At 45.6% G+C, this 24,531-nt stretch overlaps 1 protein-coding gene across 2 annotated transcripts in view; it reads right to left on the bottom strand.

Moving 5' to 3' along the window:
- DNAJC21 (DnaJ heat shock protein family (Hsp40) member C21) overlaps positions 1-24,531 on the bottom strand; it is a 69,507-nt gene that overhangs the window by 17,652 nt on the left and 27,324 nt on the right. For both annotated transcript variants that reach the window (XM_040338233.1, XM_040338225.1), the window contains exons 4-11: positions 16,434-16,559; positions 13,821-14,125; positions 10,955-11,097; positions 9,838-9,925; positions 6,909-7,085; positions 6,357-6,399; positions 895-1,088; positions 729-810 (exon numbers count right to left, since the gene is read on the bottom strand). In XM_040338233.1, the coding sequence (XP_040194167.1) occupies positions 729-810; positions 895-1,088; positions 6,357-6,399; positions 6,909-7,085; positions 9,838-9,925; positions 10,955-11,097; positions 13,821-14,125; positions 16,434-16,559 (1,158 nt within the window). The remainder of the gene's footprint in view (positions 1-728; positions 811-894; positions 1,089-6,356; positions 6,400-6,908; positions 7,086-9,837; positions 9,926-10,954; positions 11,098-13,820; positions 14,126-16,433; positions 16,560-24,531) is intronic.

Below are 24,531 nucleotides of genomic sequence, written 5' to 3'. Positions count from 1 at the left end.
AGCGAGGAAAAAACTCGCAAGATGCAAAAAAATTTTGCAAGAAAAAACTCCAGAGTGCAGGACTCCAGAGAGAGCCTGACTCTCCTGACGGTTAGGCAGAAACAAACTGAAGCTGCTAGAGCAGAGTGGGGGTTATGCCTGGGGGAGCCACGCCCCCTGGGAGGAGCGGCATGAAGGAAAGTTTTTAACACCTTAAGTGCTGTAGAATTCTGCCTAAATCTCCTGGTAGGAAGAAGCATAACCCTAAGGTCAATGAAGGCTGTGTCCGTCTATGAACGAAAGAGAAATGTAAATTACAGCTCATTTGGTTCAAAGATGTTCTTGCTAGTATTGTCTTCATGCTATAGTGACAGCAAAAAGACCATATTAGTGAGCAGTCAGGAAGTAGGAAGTGACTGACGAAAAATCTTACTTTTAGGTTTAGGTTGTGCTCAGTGTCTATAAAATCTTGTGATACTAAGAACACACAGCTGGGTGCTACAGTAGAAATCAGTTAATGCCATCATATGACTGGTTTACCAGAAAGTCCACCATTCATAATAAGAGTTATCATATCAGTTTGACGAGTCAAGGTTAAAATTGGCATCAAGCACTGGGCACATCCATGTTTTATACTAGAAATTTACATTGGTAAGGATTTATTACACTTTATTCTGCAAAACAGAGCACAGCATGGATTATACTGCTGAATGTCAGCTTTGTCTTTATTAACTACTTAAAATAATTACCTGTTCTTCGGTCTCCTGTACGACTGCCATTTTGGCAGCTTTCTTCATATCTTTTGCTTTCTTTCCCTTGAGTTTTTGTGCTCTGTAATACACGGAAAACAGACCTGAGCTCATTCTATGGCCTGACTGTAGGATTACTCAGAGATAAACCATTAGGGCAACTTACGGTTTTTCTTCATTCATCTCAGGAGCCATGACGGTTTCTGTATCTTGGATGAGGTTGTCTTCGGGCTCTACGTTGTTCGGAACGGTGTCCAGGATAGTTTCATCCTCTTTAGGTTGTATCGTTTCATTTTTTGTATCGCTCTCCCCATCATTTTCTATCGGCATGTTGTCCTCTGGCATCTCGTTCTCTGGGATCTGTGGCAAAATAAAAATTCATTAAGAGCCGAGCCTCTTACTTCGAACCCCCAAACATTATCCATTTTTTTTCTAACACCCTAGAGAATAAACATCTGTGTAATAATAAAAAGCATGACAGATCCTCTTAAATATGAGGTCTGGGGTCAAAAAGACCTCCGATCTCATATTTACATTAAAATGAAAATAATTAAAAAAAAAAAAATTGCCATTTGAAAAAAAATAATAAAAAATTGTTCTTTAAAGTGGTTGTATACCCCAAATAAAAAAAACCCTGCAAGGCAAAGGCATAATGAGCTAGTATGACTAGCATACTAGCTCATTGTCAATTACTTACCTTAGATCGAAAGCCCCCGCAGCGGTCCCCCGTCGCCGCCATGATACCTGGAGTGACCTCTGGGTATCGCCGCTCCGGCGCTGTGACTGGCCGGAGTGGCGATGACGTCACTCCTGCACAGTTGTCTACGGCGCGCATGCGCCGTAGACATCCGTGCCCGATTTTCTGCAATTATCTCCTTAACCATGTAAGTTAAGGTGGTATTGCAAGCACCTACAGGTAAGCCTGAATACAAAATGCACACCACACTTTTCAGATATTTATTTGTGAAAAAATAAAAATGAAAACCATGTCTCATTTTCCTTCAACTTCACAATTATGAGTGAGTGAAAAACGTATATAGCGCGGCACATGCACATATGGGCGCTTGTTGTTCCGGTCTCTCTTGACATCAAAAGAGTAGAGTTTTGATCTTTCTTCTGAAAGTCAGGTGGTTTTCCTCCAACCGAATGCTGGTTGGTAAAGCGCTCCATAGTCTGGGACCTTGGACCGCGAATCTTCTTTCTCCTTTGGACTTGTATCTGGCTTTGGGCATCTGGAGCAGATTTTGGTTGGTGGATCGCAGAATGCGATTGGGGTTGTGAGACTTTATCTTTTCGCAAAGATATTGCGGAGCCTTCTCATGGATGCACTTATGTGTCAGACAGAGTGCTTTAAAAGCAATTCTGTCTTTTACTGGCAACCAATGAAGGGATCTCAGCGAAGGTGAGATTGATTCCCATGGTTTTTTCCCAGTCACAAGTCTGGCGGCCGTATTCTGAACGACTTGCAGACGAGAGATTTGGTACTTTGCAAATGCTCTTTACCTCGGACTCCCATAGTCCAGTCTGGAGTTCACAACTGTTCCCACTACGACTGCTATGTCCTCTTTAGGAATAAATGGAATAAGTCTACGTAGTAGGTGCAGCAGATGGTGAGATCCGCTGACTACTGACCCTATTTGTGCGTCCATTGTCATGTAGGTGTCGAAGGTGACCCAGAGACTTTTGACTTTGGCGCTAGGGGTGATGATTTGGCCCAGAATGGGCGGAGGTGTCCAGGTTATTGCAAGTTGCTTCTTGCGACTGGCGTGAAACAGGAGAAGTTCTGTTTTGGAACTGTTGAGTTTAAGATAACTCTTAGTCATCCAGTTTTCTATCAAAGAGAGACATGTCTCTAGACTGAGATGATGATCCTTTTTGTTGCAGATGTGAAAATACAGTTGCGTATCGTCTGCATAAGAGTGATAAAGTAGTTTTTGGCTACTGATGATTTCAAAGAGAGGGCGGAGATAGATGTTGAACAGCACCGGCGACAGCGGTGATCCTTGAGGGACTCTGCATGACACCGTGCATTTTTTCAGAAGTGAAAGATCCCAATTTCACTATTTGTGATCGGTTTTCCAGAAAAGAGGAGAACCATGATAAGTCACCTTCTGCGACTCTGGTTACTTCAGCTAGCCGAGTCAGTAACAGTTTGTGGTCTACCGTGTCAAAAGCTGCGCTTAGGTCCAACAGTACCAGAAGACAAGGTTCTCCTTCGTCTGCGGCCTCGAGAGCATCATCCCATATTTTGAGTAGTGCGGTTTCTGTCCCGTGTCCGGGACAAAAACCTGATTGAAATGGATCGAGTATATTATGGGTATCTAGATGCTGTTGCAGCTGTTGTACCACTACTTTCTCCATTACCTTGGAGAGTACGTTTAGGCCTGTTATGGGACGACGGTGGGTTTCTTTAAGATGGGTTGGATTATGCCCTGTTTCAACTGGGAGGGCACTATGCCTTCCTTGAATGACTGGTTTATAAACTGCGTGATAGGAGGTGCCAGGATGTCGGCACATTCCTTCAGCAGTTTAGTGGGGATGATATCATTAGGCGCTGTGCTGTTTCGCAAAGTACCGATGATATTTTTTGTGGCATTGATGGAGATGGGTTCCAGAGTAAACTTTGTTGTTTGCGGCGAATTTGTCTGGGTATTGTGTAAATGATTGAGGGGGGAGTTGAGGGAGGTATTATTTTGCTGAATGCTTTCCCGGATTCCCTCAATTTTATTGATGAAGTAATCCGCTAATTCATTGCAGAATTTTTGGGTGTCGGGGTTGGGTGCTTCAAGACAGATTGGATTCATGGTCTTAGTAACTATCTTGAAGAGTTCCCGGGGACGGTTTAGGGCACTAGTGATAATATTGGCAAAATGTTTTTTTTTGGCTTTGAAGATTTCTATGTGGTATTTTTTTGTTATTGCCTTGTAGCCGGAAAGGTTTTCTTCATAAGAGCTTCTTTTCCAGGCTGCTTCTGCTCTTCTGCGCTCTTGCTTCAGCAACGACAGCTGGTCATTGAACCAGCTGGAATTGTTTTTCCTAATGCAGGTTTTGTGTTTAGGCGCTACCAGGTCGGCTGATTGTAGTAGAGCCGTGTTTATGGCATCCAAGGTTTCTGTGGCAGTTTGCTGTGGTTGGATGGATTTTATTTTATCCCCTAAAGTGGTTTTGAAGAGCTCTGAATAGAGCTTCTTTTGTGATCTAGTCCAGTGCGTTGACACCGGTTTTGATGTTCTTGTTAGGGGGGCCTTTGTGGTGATTGAGAGTTTAATTGCATGGTGGTCTGTCCATGGCAGCTGCTCATTTTTTAGAATGTTTATTTCCAGATCTTGTCTGAAAATAAGATCGAGTGTGTGATCTGAAGTATGTGTGGGCCCACATACAAGTTGCTGCAGACGTAATCTTTCCAGATGGTCAATGCAGGCATCGGCAACGGGATCCTGTGGGGAGTTGGCCCAGAGGTTAAAATCCCCAAGTAGCAAAAGGTGTTTGCCGTTTAGGGTGAAAGTGGACATGAACTCTGTCCAAAGTGAGAGAAGCTGTGATTTTGGACCCGGTGGTCTATAGCAGAGGAGAATATGGACGGTCTCCTGGGGATTTGTTTGGAGTTGCAGAGTGAGGGTTTCCATGAATGGCAGGGAGTACTGAAGGGCTGGTTTGGTGATCGAGAGGTGACTCTTGTGGATCACCGCCAGGCCCCCCCCCTCTTTTCCCCACTCTGTTTTCTGTTATTATGCGATAGTTCTCTGGCACCAGTTCACCTAGAATGGTGTTACAGTCTGCTGTGAGCCAGCTTTCTGTGATAAAGAGGCAATCTAGATCGTTTTGTAGAATTAAATCGTGGATTTCTTGTCAATGTTTTACTGCCGATCTCGTGTTGACCAAAACGCATGATATGCGCTTGGGCTGGGGTAAATGCTTATGATATTTGACTATCGATCGTCGATCAATTCTTAGAAGTTGCTCACTCCTTAGGGCTTTTTTCGTGACAATTGGTAAGTTTGAGGCGAATGGTTTTAGTTCCCAGATGGTTTCTGCAGAGTAACTGAAATTACCCATGGTCGCAGAAAGATACCGGGAGAGTACTGGTGATTGGCGGGTGAATGGGGGGAAAGATAACCAAGTGGGGCGCCACTCGTCAAATCTTCCCTCTCCGTTTTTTTGATCCAGAGGAAGGCAAAAAAAAAACAGGCATGCTAGCCAATCTGCAAAAACTGTGGAAAAATTTCCTTCCTGGCCCCTAAACAGGCAATCGGCAAAAAACCTGGATCAAAGATGGTGAGCGATGCGTCAGTCCTGGAAAGCAGGCTGAGGAGGGGGGGGGGTGGTGGGGAAGAGTGGTATTGGGTGTACCAAGATGGCCGCCGACCGGGACTAGGCCCGAGCCGGGGGCTAGGGGTAATGGGGCAGCTGGGGAGTGAGCGGTGGAGATTCTGGGGGACTGTGATGAGTCCTGTGGTGGCTGGGGCTATTGTGGGGTGCAACTGATCTGTTTTGGCTGCTGCCGCGAGTGTGCCGCTAGTCTTTCCTATGGATAGCCGCCGCGATCTTATGCCAGAACGTTCGGGGAAGGTTGCGGGCCGTGAGGGGGGGGATCCTCGCTGTTTGGTGTAGGCGGATGTTTGTGTGGCTGCTTCTGCCCTTTTTACCCGGGGGGACAAACCGCGGCTTATCCTGAAAAGGACGGCCACAAGTCGCCTCCGGGCAGAGGGCAGGGGGATGAGGATGGAGCCGGCGATCAGGTGAAACACCGGGGCTTACCTGTAGGAAAGGAGCCAGTGGGGAAGACAGTGAATGAGCGGACGGTGGCCAGCGGGGATAGAAGAAACGGCTGGGTCCTGGAAGCGGTGTTGAGTGCTTTGCCTCTGGGGGCTGGGAGGAGCGCACCTGCCTGCCTGAGTGACCGACTACCTGACAAGCTTGTCCCTGAGTGGAGCAGACTCGTCGGAAGTGTCCTACTCCACCTAGCGGCTGTCTCTGGCTGTGTCACTTTGTGTCGGTCTATCACATAAAACCCCAATAAAATACATTTACGTTTTTTGGTTGCAACATGACAAAATGTGGAAACTTTCAAGGAGTGTGAATACTTTAAGGCACTGTATATGTATTTGGCCAACCTTGTCACTGTAGTAATAATAGGCCCATTTCAGTGGTCAGAGCAGCAGCTCAGAAACTCTAGCCAAAAAATACAGTTATTGCCTGTTACATATCTTAAGTAGAACAAAACCAATTTTTTTTTATACTTTATCTGCTCTGTGCAAGCCTGATCCTCTTCTTGGGTCCTCCGCCCCCCCCCCCCACCCTGTTGAGTGCCCGTGCCCCATAGCAAGGTGCTTGTTATGGAGGCATATGTGTGTGCTCGCTGCTGAGCCTTCTCTGTGTGTCTTTCGACACACCTAAAAAATCTGGGGTGCAACTAAATAAGGGGACCTTCGACGATTTTAGTGCAAGGTCTACTTTGAGGCGGGTCATATAAAGATTTGACCCAAACATTTGCCAAATAAAACACTTGACCAGCGATCTCCAGGATCAGACATTGCCTGCTGCTCCATTTACTTTATGTTGTAATCGCATCAATTTCACACACTTTATATTTGATAAAAAAATGACATGTGGTACTTAAGCACTCACCTGACAGCCTTTCTGTTTTTTCTTTTTTTGCTTTTTGTTTGCTCTGAAGAAAGAAGACAAAAACATCTCAATTGCAAACCACCATTTGAAGAACAACTATGGTGAGAAGAATTTGTGGACTATGGATACAATGCCCTCCCATATGCACCCAGGTGTGTTTTTGTATCTTTATGGAAGATGGGGCTGTCTGCAGGTGAGCCTGCCCTCAGGTTTATACATTCTGAAATGTGGCCCATAGTTGGGAAGTCCAATAGTTTTGAATTAGGGAACACACTCTATAGAGATGCCTTGGTGTGCTAGGAAGGCTTCAACATGTATTTGCAAACATATTCAATTAAAACCTCTGTAGCTTGGGTAATCTGGGTAGCTAAGTTGTTTGATTTTTCTGGCTAGCTTGAAGTTGTACTTGGAAGCCCCTTTGTACTGTGCTACTATTGCTGGCTGCCTAAAATAAAATAAAAGCTAGCTAGTTACCTGGCTTTACTGTCCACGATACTTTATGACCGAATTAGAACAAGCATGCGGCAATACTTAATTTACATCACGGCTTACTTTGGTTTTGGGGTCTCCTCGGGTTCCTGGTCTTCAGACAGCGTCGCCCCTTCTCCATCCAGGACATTGTTGTCTTCCCCGTCAGCAGCACTGTACTCCATCTCTTCAGCCTGCAGCTGCTGCCGCAGGAGAGCCACCATCTCCCGATGTTTTTTGGACTTCTCGTGATTCTTCATTCTGAACAACAATAGGATAAAATTAAGCTATAATCAGATATACAGACCACAGCACAGAGGATCGGATATACAGCCCAGAGCACACATATAAGAAAATCAGATATATAGCCCAAAGCACACATATAAGAGGATCGTATATATAGCCCAAAGCACACATATAAGAGAAACAAATATACAGCCCAGAGCACAGAGGATCGGATATACAGACCACAGCACAGAGGATCGGATATACAGACCACAGCACAGAGGATCGGATATACAGCCCAGAGGATCGGATATACAGCCCAGAGCACAGAGGATCGGATATACAGCCCAGAGCACACATAGGTAGGGTGGGAATACAGATCACACTACAGAAGACAGCCAATAGAAAAGGATAAACTGGTGACATGGATAAAATACTACAATAGAGAAAGATTGTCTGAGGTTTGATCAGCTGCATTACTAAAAAGACGGAAACTGGAAGTGACAAAATTCTTGCCTCTTCCGGTCTCACACACCATAGAGATGATGGGGTAAAATCAAGTTCCTCCATCGTCTCTATGGTCAGCAGGTGTGATAGCCAGCAATAGCCCCCAGGCTCCCCAGTGGGACGCAAGAGCCCTGAAAGGACGGCACGTGGCGGTGGGCTAAAGAATGGTATCCACATGATGGCTGAAGCTGCAGTCACCCTCCAGATACCACCACTTTCCGAGGAAGCATATATGCATATGTCATTCAGGTAGTGGTTAAATAACTTATTTGGGCCAGCTTGGGTCAAATTAATTATCTGTATGCTGGAACAGACCCGCTGGTGCTTGGGGTGTTGTGCTATGTACAGTATGCAGCGCTGTATTCTGGCAGCAATGCAAAACACTTTCCTTTAAAGAGGAAGTAAACCATGATGGGTTTTACTTCCCCTTTGTTCCCCTGCAAACTAAAAGCATAATGGGCTAGTATGCATCGCATAGTAGCCCATTATGTGGCACTTACCTGCAAACAAAGCCTGCGATGTCCCCGCTGGAGGGCACATCCATCTTCGCCCCTCTTCCTTCCGGGGCCGCGGACTCTGGCTCTGTGACTGGCCGGAGCCACGTCACAGAGCCGCCGGAGTCGTGTCAGTCACGGCATTTGCGAGTGAACAGCATGGAGGGCCATTTCTTCACAGCGCATGCGCCAATGACATCATCGGAGCACTACAAAGTAAATATCTCCTAAACGCCACAGGTTTAACCTCTTGACCACTGGGCACTTAAACCCCCTTCCTCACCAGACCAATTTTCAGCTTTCGGTGCTCACAATTTGAATGACAATAACTCAGTCATACAACATTGTGCCCATCTGAAATTTTTGTCCTTTTTTTCCCACAAATAGAGCTTTCTTTTGGTGGTATTTGATCACCTCTGCGGTTTTTATTTTTTGCGCTATAAAAGAAAAAACACTGAAAATTCTGTAAAAATAAAAAATAAAATTCTCGTTTCTGTCATATTAGCAGGTATTGCAGAGTATGGGGGGTATTGCAGAGTATGGGGGGTATTGCAGAGTATGGGGGGTATTGCAGAGTATGGGGGGTATTGCAGAGTATGGGGGGTATTGCAGAGTATGGGGGGTATTGCAGAGTACAGGCATACCCCGCTTTAAGTACACTCACTTTACATACACTCGCGAGTAAGGACATACCCCCGAGTGAAAAGTGCCTTACAAGTACTGTACAGACATTTCGCAGCAGCACTAGAAGGAGCTGAAGCTTCGAGAGCATAGTCCGCCCTGTTCCAGTGTGCCCCCGACACCCCCACTTCAGCCCCTGACACCTCAACTACAGCTCCTGACACCCCAAATACAGCCCCTGACCCCCTACTAAACCCTAGAAGTGAAAAAAGGTATTGTTTCACTTTAAGTACATTTTCATTTTACATACATGCTCTGGTCCCATTGTGTACTTAAAAGTGGGGTATGCCTGTATTGGTGGTATAGCAGAGTGTGGGGGGTATTGCAGAGTGTGGGGGGTATTGCAGAGTGTGGGGGGTATTGCAGAGTGTGGGGGGTATTGCAGAGTGTGGGGGGTATTTATTGCAGAGTATTGCACAGGGAGGGAGGGATGGATCTGTGACTGCATTTGTCACAGATCCATCCCACAGCAGCTGCTGCTGCTGCTGCCGCTCTCCCCCCTCTCCTCTCACACTGTACCGATCGGTACAGAGAGGAGAGGGAGGAACCGGCGTCATTACATGACGCCGGTTTGTTTACAAGTGATCGCTCCGTCATTTGACGGAGCGATCACGTGGTAAACCGCTGCTATCAGCGGCGATTTACCGCGATCTGTGATGCGCCGGGTCTTCTAGACCCGGCGCTCACAGATGCTTCTGGGAGCGCGCCGCAGGGGGCGCGCGAGTGAAGCATTCTGGGAGGACGTCCCAGGGACGTCGTCCCGGAATAACTCCACCGCTCTGTAGACGTCTTTTGTCTATGGAGCGGTGGGGAAGTGGTTAAGAGATATTTCCTCTACCTATAGGTAGGCCTTATTCTAGGCAATCACACCATCACCACTTTAATGCTGGATCTAATAAGAGCTGGTCTTCGTGCACCTCCGCCATTCAGAAGAAGTCTTACATTTTTGCAATGAAAACAAGTGTTCCTTTGATTTGTGGAGGTGGAGAGGTGGGTGGATGATGTCACAACCTTACTTGTTTTTTCCCCTCGCCCTGTTTTATGAATGAGGCCGATTGCATTTTGAGGGATTGCGATTGCATGCTGTGGATAATTGTTAGACTCACGCTTTATCGGTCTTAAGGTTCTTGTCACAAGCGGGGCAGTAGAGGTCATCATAATATTCCTCTTCATCTCCTTCATCGCTGGCTTTGCCTAATAAATCAGAGAACACAATTCCTGTGACACTGCGATTTCATATGTATAAATCGAATTCAAGGAGGACTGACCATACACAATACAATGGGATTCTACATTTAATATGCAATGTAATGTAATAAGAAGACAGATCTATACAATCCATTAAATTTGTATCCAATCATCCAGGCCCTAAAGCTCCCCACAAATTACAACCTGCCTTTACACACACATGAACTTTAATGGCATCCCAGTCTTAGTCCGTAGGGTTCAATATTGAATTGGCTCACCCTTTGCAGCTATAACAGCTTCAACTCTTCTGGGAAGGCTGTCCACAAGGTTTAGGAGTGTGTCTATGGGAATGTTTGACCGTTCTTCCAGAAGCGCATTTTTGAGGTTGGGGGTGGGCCAACTCAATATTGAACCCTACGGACTAAGACTAGGATGCCAATAAAGTTCATGTAAAGGCAGGCGTCCCAATAATTTTGGTAATATAGTGCAGTTTTGGTAAATCTAAAGACATTTCCACATTCAGATTGTATGGTGATCCTTATATTACATAGCATATAAATAAAGCTCATAAGATGAAGATATAGACATGGTTTACACTGATGCAGTGTTGGGCTATCAAAAATGTATGGGCTCAAATCACACCCCACAGCATTGCATGTGATTTGCACAGGAATGTGGTGCAATTCTTGTGCGATGCGCATGCGGTTCCCAGTGTGAACCTAGGCATAGTGTTGCAATCTCTATATTCCATGTAAGAAGTAGGAAACGCCACCTGTGCCAAGACCACAGCCAATCCAACACCCACAAATCAATATGTTGTATTACTAAAGCTCGTAAGGGCGGAAACACATCAGCGTTATTTTGTGTGTTGGATCCTTTAGTATCCAAGAGTATGAATTAAAGATTTGATGTGCATTGCACACCCGAGCGCTGACAATTTGATTTGTGGATATAAAAAGGAATTGCCGATTACATGACCTTTATACCCAAACTGAACTGCTGCGAGATCTCCCCTCCATTTTATTACTCACTAACCATTCTGCTGTTCATCTACTTCCTCTTCATAATCCTCCATCCCATCTCCAAACTGCTGTTCATACTGAGCTTCCATCTGCTGAAGCTCCTTCTCCATGTCGGACATGGCCATCCAGCTCTGCTCCTTGTACTGCTCTGCCATCCTGTGGGAAATTAAAATCAAAACTTAACTACTATAAGAAACTATATATATATATAACACACACACACACACACACACACACACACACACACACACACACACACACACACTGCAGAAGATGCAAACATGATTCTAAGTAAGCCTATGCTTTTGTGTCAATTCCAAATTTTCATACATATTTTGGAATTTTATTTGGTAGCAGACTGCTTTTATATAGTTAGTGAAAACCTAAACCACAATCATCAGTCTCCCGAGTACAAGCATACCACATAACCAGGATTATAAATCAATGCAGCAAAGCAGTGAACCGCAAAGCCAAAGTTGGCCTTGTATGTTAGGTACAGGGTCTTGAAAAAGTATTCATACCTCTTGAAAATGTTCCACATTTTGTCATGTTACAACCAAAACACAAATATATTATATTGGGATTTTATGTGAAAGACCAACACAAAGTGGCACATAATTGTGAAGTGGAAGGAAAATGGTTTTACAAATAAAATATGTGAAAAGTGTGCCGTGTATTTGTATTCAGCCCCCTTTACTCTGATACCCCTAACTAAAATCTAGAAGTCACCCAATTTGTAAATAGAGTCCACCTGTGTGCAAATTAATCTCAGTATAAATTCAGCTGTTCTGTGAAGCCCTCAGAGGTTTGTTGGAGAACCTTAGTGAACAGCATCATGAAGCCAAGGAACACACCAGACAGGTCTGGGATGAAGTTGAGGAGAAGGTTAAAGCAGGGGTAGGTTATAAAAAAATATCCCAAGCTTTGAACATCTCATGGAGCTCTGTTCAATCCATCATCTGAAAATGGAAAGAGTATGGCACAACTGCAAATCTACCAAGACATGGCCATCCACCTAAACCGACAGGCCGGGCAAGAAGAGAATTAATCAGAGAAGCAGCCAAGAGGCCCATGGTAACTCTGGAGGAGCTGCAGAGATCCACAGCTCAGGTGGGAGAATCTGTCCACAGGACAACTATTAGCCGTGCCCTCCACAAATCTGCCCTTTATGGAAGAGTGGCAAGAAGAAAGTCATTGCTGAAAGAAAGCCATAAGAAGTCCCATTTGCAGTTTGTGAGAAGCCATGTGGGGACACAGCAAACATGTGGAAGAAGGTGATCTGGTCAGATGAGACCAACATTAAACTTTTTGGCCTAAAAGCAAAAATGTGTGGCAGAAAACTAACACTGCACATCACCCTGAACACACCACCCCCACCGTAAAACATGGTGGTGGCAGCATCATGTTGTGGGGATGATTTTGTTCAGCAGGGACAGGGAAGCTGGTCAGAGTTGATGGGAAGATGGATGGAGAAAAATACAGGGCAATCTTAGAAGAAAACCTGTCAGAGTCTGCAGAAGACTGGGGCGAAGGTTCACCTTCCAGCAGGACAAAGACCCTAAACATACAGACAGAGCTACAAAGACTGAGGTCATCTTGTGAGAGCAAGGTCTCATAGACCAGCTACCTGGGGCGGCATCATCATTGCACTAATGTGTGTGATCAAAATGGTGGAACTACTTATATTAGTTCTAGGCCGGCAACTCAGACAGCATTGAAATCAAAGGATTGGCAGAACAGCCAGGGATATAGCATTTCCAAAAGGAGAGTTTAGCAGCGCTAGCCCCTGTTATTCTGATGACATCACACATCCCTTTTAAAAGCGGAGGTCCGCTGAAAAAATAAAAAATAAAATAGCCAGCAGCTACACATACTGCAGCTGCTGGCTTCTAATACCGTGTTTCCCCGAAAATAAGACATAGTCTTATATTTATTTTTCCTCCAGAAATCACACTATGGCTTATTTTCGCGGGACGTCTTATTTTTTTTACCGGCAAGTATGGTACAACAGTATGGAGCCGACCTTACCGTATTTATGGGGCTGCCGACACCTCTCCGGTCACTTAGAGATACCGTGGAGCAGATAAGAAGGGCTGCACGATTTCTTTACAGCTCCTGAGCTCCGCACCAGTACAGTACGCCTATCATGTCTTGTTTTCCCGCCCGCGCCGCTACGCATACGACACGCCATCGCTACGTCTTATTTTCGGGGATTCGACACGCCATCGCTACGTCTTATTTTCGGGGGGATGTCTTATATTTCGATCTTGCGTCGAAATCCCGCTACGGCTTATTTTCGGAGTACGTCTTATTTTCGGGGAAACACGGTAGGACACTTACCTGTCCTGGAGTCCAGCGATGTCGGCACTGCAGCTGTTATTAGCTGTCGGGTGCTGCTGCTGCCATTGCGGGTAAGGGAATCTGGCAGTGAAGCCTTACAGCTTCACGCCGGGAACTCTACTGCGCATGCGCGAGGCCCCGCTCCTGTCTTCTACTGGCACTGTGACGGGGGGGGGGGGTGTTAGAGTTCCGCGGTGATGTCATGGGCGCCGCAGCGCAGACTCCCGGAAGTGGGAACAGTATACCTGGTCAGATCGGACTAGTAGTATAATTGGTACAATGGCACCATCTGCACAGCTCTGCGATCGTAAGGAGGCGGACAGATATTGTACAAACACGCTCTCTCAATGAGCAAAAATGTAAAATTGAGTGTCCACAAGATTCCAGTGAAATCAGGGATATAGAAGTTAACTGACAATTTTTTTTTTTTTTTTTACACATGATTCCATCAAGAAATAGGGGTAAATCAAGATAAGGAGGGAATCTGCACCCCCCCCCCCCCCCATGAGGTGATCCATTCTTTTTTTAATTCTACTCACTTGGCATTTTGTATCTTCTGCTGTCTTCGCAGTTCCTCCACCTTTTTGGCTTTCTCCGCATTCTGCTCTTCCACCAGCTTCCGATGGGCCTGGACTCTCTTGTCCCTTTTTCTGACAAAGGCCACCAGCTCACGTACCAGCTCGTTCCTCTCTTTCCGGGCCTTGTCCCGGGTTTTCTTGTTTTCCTTTTCCATGGCCCGTTTCTCCCAGCGATTAGAGGCCTGCCGGGTGTCAAACTCCTCTTTCCAAGCAAAGTTCTTTACAGTGCAGAAGCTCTGCCAGTAAGCATAAAAGGGGTGCACTACCTGCAGGGGGGAAAAAAGTTTTAATAAAGTAAATAAAAGTACTGGTTTCTAAACAAAATCTCAATTTCTGAAGCTGAACTTGTGTCCAATGTGAAGTTTCTTTATTATAGCCAGGCAGATCAAGCAACATTAAACATTTCACCGTTTTCCTTGATCTAGCTATTCCCAAAGTCCTCTGGAATTAATGGTGCAACGGTTCGTCACCGATCCGTGATTCGAACGGGTCACCCTGTTTGGATCAGCACACGACGCGATCCGCGGAACGCTCAGCTACCTCGGCCATAGGAAAGTCCCGGCTTCGGCCTAGCTCTGGAGCGGCGGCCATCTTGGTACACCCGGCGGTGGCTGTCTCGTCAGGAAGTGACGTTTTGCCGCCGCCATCTTGCTCCACCCCACACTCCTGCACAGTAATGATAGTGAGAAGGGGCAAGCGGACATCTTGTTACACCCAACGGAGGTTTAGATTTCACAGTTCTTTTCAACACAAAACAGAGCTTATATGTCTAAATACAGTATTTGGAATTCCCAATGACTGTTTCTCTGGCCAGTCCCTACTCTTCTCTGCAAAAAGTCAACTATTTATTTGCTTATAGCATACTTCAATAGACACACACAGGATGATTTACTAATGACAAGGAGCCTGTTCACTTTACAAGGGAAAATTCCCAGAGCTTAGAGAAGAAAAGCTCTGCTCACTTCCATTATCCAATCATGTGCAAGAAAAATGCGTTTTTTTTTCCTTGCCAGTTATTGCGTATCTTGTGCAAAGTGAAATTGAACCACATTCACTAAGCTCTGGGGAAAATGTCCTAAGAAAGTGAACAGACTTTTTATATCCGACAGAGATGGAGTAATACAGACTCAGGGATCACTGGCTTTAGAACTATGCAAGCATAAATATTGGTGTGCAAGGGATTAATTCAGAATTTTCACTGTCACATATACACAGATCTGCTTTATGACCACTGACAGATTAAGAATACCAACATTGATTATCTTGTTACAATGGCATCTGAAATTAGGTGTGATATATTAGGCAGCAGTAAACATGTTGTCCCTGAAGTTGTGTTGAAAAGCAGGAAAAAAAATGGCCATTGCACTTTGTTGTGTAGCCACAAACTTGTCAGGGTGTCCACAGCCAAAAGTGCTTATAATGGGCACCTGAGCACCAGAACTGGACCATGGAAGAACGTGTCCTTGGTCTGATGAATCACATTTTCTTTTACATCATGTGGATGGCTGGGTGCGTGTGCATCACCTCCCTGGGGAAGAGATGGCACCAGGATGCAGTATGGGAAGAAGACAAGCTGGCGGAGGCAGTGTGATGCTTTGGGCAATGTTCTGCTGGGAAGCCTTGGTTCCTTCCGTTTATGTGGATGCTACGTGACACTTAACACCTACCTAAACATTGTTGCTGACCAAGTACACCCCTTCATTGAAATGGTATAACCTAATCGCAGTGGCATCTTCCAGCAGGATAATGTTATCTGCCACAATGCAAAAACGGTTTGAGGTACACAACAAGTTCAAGGTAATAAAAGGAAGGGCCTCTGATAAAAATTCTGTACCAAAGGACATAGGATGTAATGGTCATCCTTAAAGTGACCATTACAGGGCAGCTGGAGACAGGTTCAAGGTGTTGGCCTCCAAATTCTCCAGATCACAATCCTAATGAGCAACTGTAGGCTGTGCCGAAAAAACGAGTCTGATCCATGGAGGCCTCACGTTACAACTTATGGGACTTAAAAGGATCCGATACTGATGGCTTGGTGCCAGATACCACAGCGTACCTTCAGAGGTCTAGTGGTGTCCATGTCGTGACCGGTCAAGAATGTTTTTACAGCAAAAGGGGACCTACTCAATATTAGGTAGGTGGTCATAAAGTTATGGCTGATCGTGTATATAGACATATACACACAGTGCAGATCAGTGACCCGACTCTAACTTTCTCACACCTGTATCTATCTGCACCATATCGGCACTCTATGTTCATTAGAATAGACTATTAGGAAGTATTTGCCATTTTGCACAGCAGAGCAGGGACAACTTTGACACAATTGCCCACCTTAAATGTGTATTACAATACATGTGAACCAAGAAACCCTGTTTTATGCAAAGTTTTCTAGAAATATGTAAGAATGTATAATGTTGTGCAAAGGGTTCTTTTAAAAAAACAATTAAATGTGTGATCACACCCCCCATGTGTTACATACATAAGATGTTAGAAATAGATATCGGTGCTCAAATTCAATCATATGGTCAATCAATGCCTTATAAAAGCAAACAAGGAATAATAGAAACACTGTACCGTGTCATAGTCACTCTGGGAGTCTCCAAATGGTGGGTATTCCTCTTCTTCATCCTGACTGATCTTACTTTCCATCTCCTCCTTCACAATCAGCGCAAAGATTCTCCGGTATACAGCATAGAAGCTCTGGGGAGAGAAGGCATTACATTGTTACCTGCTGTCATATAGGACATACATTGTGGCAAAACAAAAGCTGCATCTTCCATCTTAAAGTGGAGTTCCACCCATAAATATAAAATTACATCAGTAGTTTTAAAAAAATGTCATTAGTCCTTTAAGAATTTTTTTTTTTTTTTTTTAGATGCCTTCAAAGTGTTGTTGCTAGGCAGAATAGTTAATCTTCCCTCTTCCTGCACCTAGGTGCTTAAGCTTCCTAACCTACACCGCACAGACTCCTGGGAATGTAGTGGGTGTAACTTTCCAGGAGTCTGTGCACTCCCCAGTCTCGAAAGAATCATGTGACTTGGACAGTACAGGTGCTGAAACCTGATCTCAAACCTATTACACTGCTTGTGCAGCACTGAGCATGTGCGAGATCTGCAAGGCTGAAATCCAGGAAGTCATACAGTCTGGCTTCATGATGCCCACACTTAAGATGGCCCCAGTCAATTTCTATTTTATAAAGTGTCTAAATGCTGTAACAACCTAACAAAACGGACCTTAGTTTACAGACTAACTTTACTAGAATACATTAAGCTTGTGTATTACAGGGGTATTTATATTTAAAAAGTGAAATTGTGGCCGGAACTCCGCTTTAATTTCAAATGTGTGACTACAGAAGGCTGAACAACAAGAATGTCCCGGCTCTACAGACAGGATCTGAGTTTTATTTACTGTATTTATTTTATAAGTTGCTCAAATTTTTTTTATCATCAATGGCACATGTGAAATAAAATTATTATATCATGCATAAATATGAAACATCAGAAAGGCAGAATAAAAACAACATTAAACAATAATAATAATAATAATAATACCAACAACAGTGAGAATAAATGTATTATTTTTCAACATTCATTATTTATAAAAAATTCAGACAACGCCATCCCAACAGTCAAGCATGGAGGTGGAAACATTATGCTTTGGGGTTGTTGCTCTGCTAAAGGTACAGGCCAACTTTTCCCCATTGAGGGGCCAAAGAACAGGGCCATGTATTGTAAAATCTTGGATAAGAACCTTCTTCCCTTGGCCAGAACACTGAAGATGGGTTGTGGATGGGTCTTCCAGCATGACAATGAACCAAAAACATACCGAAAAGGCAACAAAGGAGTGGCTCAAGAAGAAGCACATTAAAGTCATGGAGTGGCCAAGCGAGTCTCCAAACCTTAATCCTATAGAAAATGTATGGAGGGAGCTGAAACTTACGAGTTGTCAAGAGACAGCCAAGAAACGTTAAGGATTTAGAGAAGATCTGTAAAGAAGAGTGGATCAAAATCCCTCCTGAGATGTGTGCAAACCTGATCACCAACTACAAGAAACGTCTGACCTCTGTGCTTGCCAACAAGAGTTTCTCCACCAAGTACCTAGTCGTGTTCTGCTTGGGGATCAAATACTTATTTTACTCAGTGAAATGCAACTCAATTTATAACATTTTGTACCATTTGTTTTTTCTGGATTTCTGGTTGAAATTCTGTCTCCATCATTTAAAATACACCTATGATAACAATATAGACCCTTCATTTCTTTGTAAGTGGGCAAACGTACAAAATCTGCAGGGGAGCAAATAATTATTTCCTCCTACTGTACAGCGCTGACAGCGGCCTCAGCAGTTTGTAAAGGAAATGGTGCATTTGGGTCAACTTGTCCCAAACAAACTTTGTAAATTGAAAAGGAAAGATAGAGTTAGGCCCCTTTCACACGGGCGGACCGTATGTCTGCTTTTTCATCCATCCTTTTACGGATAAAAAAGGGACATAAATGTATCCCTATGGGATAGCGGGTGTCAGCCGATGAACATCCGCTGACACCCGATCTCATCCGTGTCCGCTATGGTCCGATCCTGCAGACGGAGGAAAATCCTATTTTTCCATCCAAGCAGATATTCACGGGGCGGATCATCACGGGATCTGTCAGTGTGAAAGGGCCCTTAGCCTGTAAAACCAAATCGAATTCTAAGACTGAGAAAGTCTCCAAATATAAAACAAGTAAAAGTGGAAGAGCTAGTGTCCAATAGGGGGATTTAGCCCAAGGATAAAGGCTGGGCAGATAAACCATTAATTAGCCTGCAATGTCTCTCAATAAAGAAGGCCTCGTATGTGTGAGAGAATGAATTTCAAAATGCATACTGGAGAAAAAAAAAAAAAAAAAGCTTGTCAAAGGGAGTCAATATTTCCTTAGATAAGTTAAGGTGATAGTAAACACAGCTAGTTACTTTTACCTACAGGTACGCTTCTAATAAAGCTTACCTGTAGGTACAAGGAATCCCTCGTAAAGCGGTTGTATACCCAAATTTGACACTTTTACCTACAGGTAAGCCTATAATAAGGCTTACCTGTAGGTACAAGGAATATCTCCTAAACCTGTACGGTTTGCATGCAGCCGCTGACGTCAGCAGCGCATGCGCTCTGAACGCCCGGGAAGAAAACTTTATCTTTTGCAAGTTAACTTGTTGATCGGGACAGGCAGGCACTTCCTGCACCAAGGTGACAACACTCCCTTACTGTGGTACCTGAGCCGATGCAGTGTTGTCACCCTAAAAGCTCACACTGGGACTACATGACATGCACTGTGCCATCTGTACTTACAAGCAGTCTGCTTATCAGATTTAAGAACCTTTTAATGAATAATTTTGACAAAAAAATAAAAATAGACACCCCCCACCACTTGTCCACATGCACGGAAGCAGTTGAATTTAGAAGAGAAAACATGCCTGGCACTAAACCTTTAAAGGGGTTGTAAAGGTAAAAAAAAAATCCCTAAATAGCTTCCTTTACCTTAGTGCAGTCCTCTTCACTTACCTCATCCTTCCATTTTGCTTTTAAATGTCCTCATTTCTTCTGAGAAATCCTCACTTCCTGTTCTTCTATCTGTAACTCCACACCGTAATGTAAGACTTTCTCCCTGGAGTGGAGTGTCATGCTCGCCCCCTCCCTTGGACTACAGGAGAGTCAGGACGCTCTCTATGTTGCAGATAGAGAAAGGAGCTGTGTGTTAGTGGGCATCCTGACTCTCCTGTAGTCCAAGGGACGGGGCGAGCACGACACTCCACACCAGGGAGAAAGCCTTGCATTACTGTGTGGAGTTACAGACAGAAGAACAGGAAGTGAGGATTTCTCAGAAGAAATAAGGACATTTAAAAGCAAAATGGAAGGATGAGGTAAGTGAAGAGGTACCTTTACAACCCCTTTAACCTCTTGACCACTGGGCACTTAAACCCCCTTCCTAACCAGACCAATTTTCAGCTTTCGGTGCTCTCACAATTTGAATGACAATTACTCAGTCATACAACATTGTGCCCATCTGAAATTTTTGTCCTTTTTTCTCCACAAATAGAGCTTTCTTTTGGTGGTATTTGATCACCTCTGGGTTTTTTATTTTTTGCGCTATAAAAGAAAAAACACTGACAATTCTGTAAAAAAAATAAAAAAATAAAATCTTGTTTCTGTCATATTAGCGGGTATTGCGGAGTATTGGGGTTATTGCAGTGTATGGGGGGGTTATTGCAGTGTATGGGGGGGGGGGTTATTGCAGTGTATGGGGGGGGGGTTATTGCAGCGTATGGGGGGGGGGGGGGTTATTGCAGAGTATTGATTTTATTGCAGAGTATTGATTTTATTGCAGAGTATTGCGCAGGGAAGGATGGCTGGATCTGTGACAAATGCAGTCACAGATCCAGCCATCCTTCCCTGCGCAATACTCTGCAATAAAATCAATACTCTGCAATAAAATCAATACTCTGCTGCTGCTTCCGTTCTCCCCCCTCTCACACTGTACCGATCGGTACAGAGAGGAGAGAGAGGAACCGGCGTCATGACATGACGACGGTTTGTTTACAAGTGATCGCTCCGTCATTTGACAGAACGATCACGTGGTAAACCGCCGCTATCAGCGGAGATTTACTGCGATCTGTGATGCGCCGGGTCTTCTAGACCCGGCGCTCACAGATGATTCCTGGAGCGCGTCCCAGGGGGCGCGGGAGTGAAGGATTCTGGGAGGGCGCTGTAGACGTCTTCTGTCTATGGCGCGGTGGTAAAGAGGTTAAAGAAGAAGAGGAAGAAAAAAAATTAATTAAAATTAAAAAAGCAAGCATATTTTTATTTTATTTTAATTAGTATTTAGTGTTACTTGAAGGGCACTTTCACACTGAGGCGCTAGCCATGTCAGCAGTAAAGCAGCGCTTTTGTCACCAGCGGGGCGCTTTTCACCCCCGCTAGCAGCCGATAAAGGTTTAAAAGCACATGCAAAGTAGCGCTGCCCATTGATTTCAATGGCAGGGGCGGTACACCTCTCCCGCACCACCCGAAAGATGCTGCTTGCAAAACTTTTTTTCTCGTCCTGCAAACGCCCCGCTCCAGTGTGAAAGCACCCAGGCTTTCACACTCGGGCTGCAGGTGAGGCAGTTTTCAGGCACTTTACTCGCGCAATTTTTTTAGCCCAAAAGCGCCTGAAAAATTCCTCTGTGTGAAAGTAGCGTAAAGGGTGGGAAGTTAAAATGAACTTTCATCTTGTAGCACACATAGGGACACCACAAAACCCTGGTCAGTCTGCTATGAAATCACCAACAAGCTTCTGTACTTGCAGCTCTGCCTCATCCCCTCCTCAGGTTTTGCTTTAACCACTTAAGCCCTGGACCTTTAGGCAGCTAAATGCCCAGGCCAGTTTTTGGCACTGCTTTGCTTTAACAGACAATTGCGCGGTCGTGCGACATGGCTCCCAAACAAAAGTGGCGTCCTTTTTTTCCCCCACAAATAGAGCTTTCTTTTGGTGGTATTTGATCACCTCTGCAGTTTTTATTTTTTGCACTATAAACAAAAATAGAGCGACAATTTTGAAAAAAAATTCAATATTTTTTTACTTTTTGCTATAATAAATATCCCCCAAAAACATATATAAAATATTTTTTTTCCCTCAGTTTAGGCCGATACGTATTCTTCTACCTATTTTTGGTAAAAAAATAAAAATAATAAAAAAAAGTCGCAATAAGCATTTATCGATTGGTTTGCGCAAAATTTATAGCGTTTACAAAATAGGGGATAGTTTTATTGCATTTTTTTTTATTTATTTTTTTACCACTAATGGCGGCGATCAGCGATTTTTTTCGTGACTGCGACATTATGGAGGACACTTCGGACAATTTTGACACATTTTTGGGACTATTGTCATTTTCACAGCAAAAAAAGGATTTTTGTACTCACCGTAAAATCCATTTCTCTGAGTTCATAGACGGACACAGCCTTCATTGACCTTAGGGTTATGCTTCTTCCTACCAGGAGATTTAGGCAGAATTCTACAGCACTTAAGGTGTTAAAAACTTTCCTTCATGCCGCTCCTCCCAGGGGGCGTGGCTCCCCCAGGCATAACCCACACCCTGCTTTAGCAGCCTCAGTTCGTAACAAGCAGTACAAACAAAGGAGGGGTGGGTGCTGTGTCCGTCTATGAACTCAGAGAAATGGATTTTACAGTGAGTACAAAAATCCTTTTTTCTCTTTCGTTCATAGACGGACACAGCCTTCATTGACCTTAGGGACGTCCCCAAGCAGTATCAAAAAATTCGAGGGGTGGGAAAATAACACAGCAAAAACAGGTTACACCCCAAACAAAAACCGGAGTTACTCAACGGAGGAACTCCAACCTTAAACTGCCGCCTGTAACACCCTGCGGCCGAAGGAGGCATCAGAAGATGCACTCACACCCACCATATAAAACTTTGAAAAAGCGTGGACCGACGACCAGGTCGCAGCCTTACACACCTGTAACACAGAGGCTTGGTGTCGGAAAGCCCAAGAGGCCCCGATCGCCCTGGTCGAATGCGCCATGACCCGAAAGGGGGGCGCCCGCCCTTCAGGGCATAGGCCTGAAGCACAACCTGTCGGATCCACCTGGAAATGGTGGCCGACGAGACTGCCAGGCCCTTACTGGGACCGGACACAGACACGAACAGCGAGTCCGACTTCCGGAACGGAGCTGTCGCCGACAAGTAAACTCGAAGGGCCCGAACCACATCCAGAGAATGTAAAGAGGCCTCCTTCGGGTTCTTCGGCTGAGGACATAAGGATGGAAGAACAATGTCCACATCCAAGTGAAAGGCCGAAACGACCTTAGGGAGAAAAAACGGCTGCGGCCGCAGCACCACCTCATCCTTACGGATGACCAAGCAGGGAGCCTTGCAAGACAAGGCCGCCAGAACAGACAGACACCCGTCTGATCGAGGTAATTGCTACCAGAAATAAAATCACCTTTTGTGACAATAAACAAAAAACCTCCCGAATGTCCTCAAAGGGAGCATCCTGAAGCACTGAAAGGACTAAATTCAAGTCCCATGGGGGTAATGGAGGGCGCACCGGAGGGGCCACCTGCCAGACCCCCTGACCCAACGCACGCACCCAGGAGTGCGATGCCAAGGGTCGCTGCAAGTAAAAACAGCCGGAGCAGAATCTGGCTCCTAACCGTACGTAAGGCGAGAGCCTGAACCACTCCCTGCTGCAAAGACAGCAGAATCCTGTACACAACACATGTACGAGAGTGCCAGTTCATCTCCCCACACACAGAGAAGTAGGCCTTCCATGTATGAGGAAAAAACCTACGTGAGGTAGACTTCCGTGCAGGCAGCACGGTAGAGACCACCAAGCCCAATAGGCCTCGGTCCTTAAGCCCCTGGCTCTCAACAGCCACGCCGCTAAGGCCGGTGGCTGTGAAACAGGGTGGAAGATCGGACCCTGTAACAGAAAATCAATTCCCAGGGGAAGACGCTAGAGGGCGTCTGCCAGCAGACGCACCTGGTCCGCGTACCAGAAGCGACGCTGCCAATCTGGGGCAATCAGGACCGATAGAATCCCTACAGCTTCTACTCTGCGCAGCAGGCGAGGAAGAAGCTTCCGAGGAGGGAAGGTGTAAAGTAGGCGACAGCGACCCCAAGGAGCCACCAACGCGCCTGACGCGTCCGCCCACGGGTCCTTAAACCTGGCCACGAACCGTGGCACCTACCGATAGAGACGGGACGCTAGAAGGTCCACGTCCGGAGTGCCCCACTTTCGGCACAGACCCCGAAACACCTGCGGGTGGAGAGACCACTCTCCTTGGCCCAGTGCAGTGCGACTTAGGTAGTCGGCTAGCCAATTCCGTATTCCCGGAATGTACCCAGCCGATAGAGCCGGAACGGACCCTTTGGCCCACCGAAAGGATGCGCGCGACCCCCGTCGCTGCAACAGAACTCTGTGTGCCTCCCTGATGATCAACCTACGCCACGGACGTGGTGTTATCGGACAGGATCCTGACCGGTCAGGCCTGTAGATCCAGGGACCACCTGGCAAGGCAAAGCTTGATTGCTCTGAGCTCCAGAATGTTGATCAGTAAGCAGGACTCCACCTGAGTCTAGTGCCCCTGGGCTGACTGGGTGCCCCAAGCGCCCGTCCCCAACCGGAGAGGCTGGCATCCGTCGTGACCACTGTCCAGTGGCCTGCAGAAAAAAGACTTTCCGGCCCGAAGCACCGGAAACGCCAGCCACCACACCAGGGGAGACATGATCAGATGACTAAACTGAATCTGGTAATCCAGAGATGACGGAAGCTAGTCCCATCATGACAGCAGTTCCCTCCGTAGTACCCTGGCGTGGAATTGGGCATACGGAACCGCCTCGAAAGAGGCTACCAACTGACCCAGAACCTTCCTGCAGAATCGCAGAGATGACCGCTTCTGGGTCGGCAACTGCTGCACAGCAGATAGCAGAGTCTGAAGTTTTTCCGCTAGGAGAAAAACACTCCCGCCCCGGAGGAATCCAGGACCAGTCCCAGGTATCCCTGAGACGGAATCAACCCTGATTTCAGGACAATCCATGAAACCAGCCGAACACTCGGAGAGCCTGACACGTGATAGGCACGGCTCTACCAATGCAGAGCTCGAAGAAGCTCGTAGGAGAATGTCGTCCAGACATCCCATGATA

This window comes from Rana temporaria, chromosome 1 (assembly GCF_905171775.1).
Source record: "Rana temporaria chromosome 1, aRanTem1.1, whole genome shotgun sequence".
In the NCBI taxonomy this organism is placed as follows: domain Eukaryota; kingdom Metazoa; phylum Chordata; class Amphibia; order Anura; family Ranidae; genus Rana; species Rana temporaria.
This window is presented reverse-complemented; position numbering and strand designations above follow the sequence as displayed.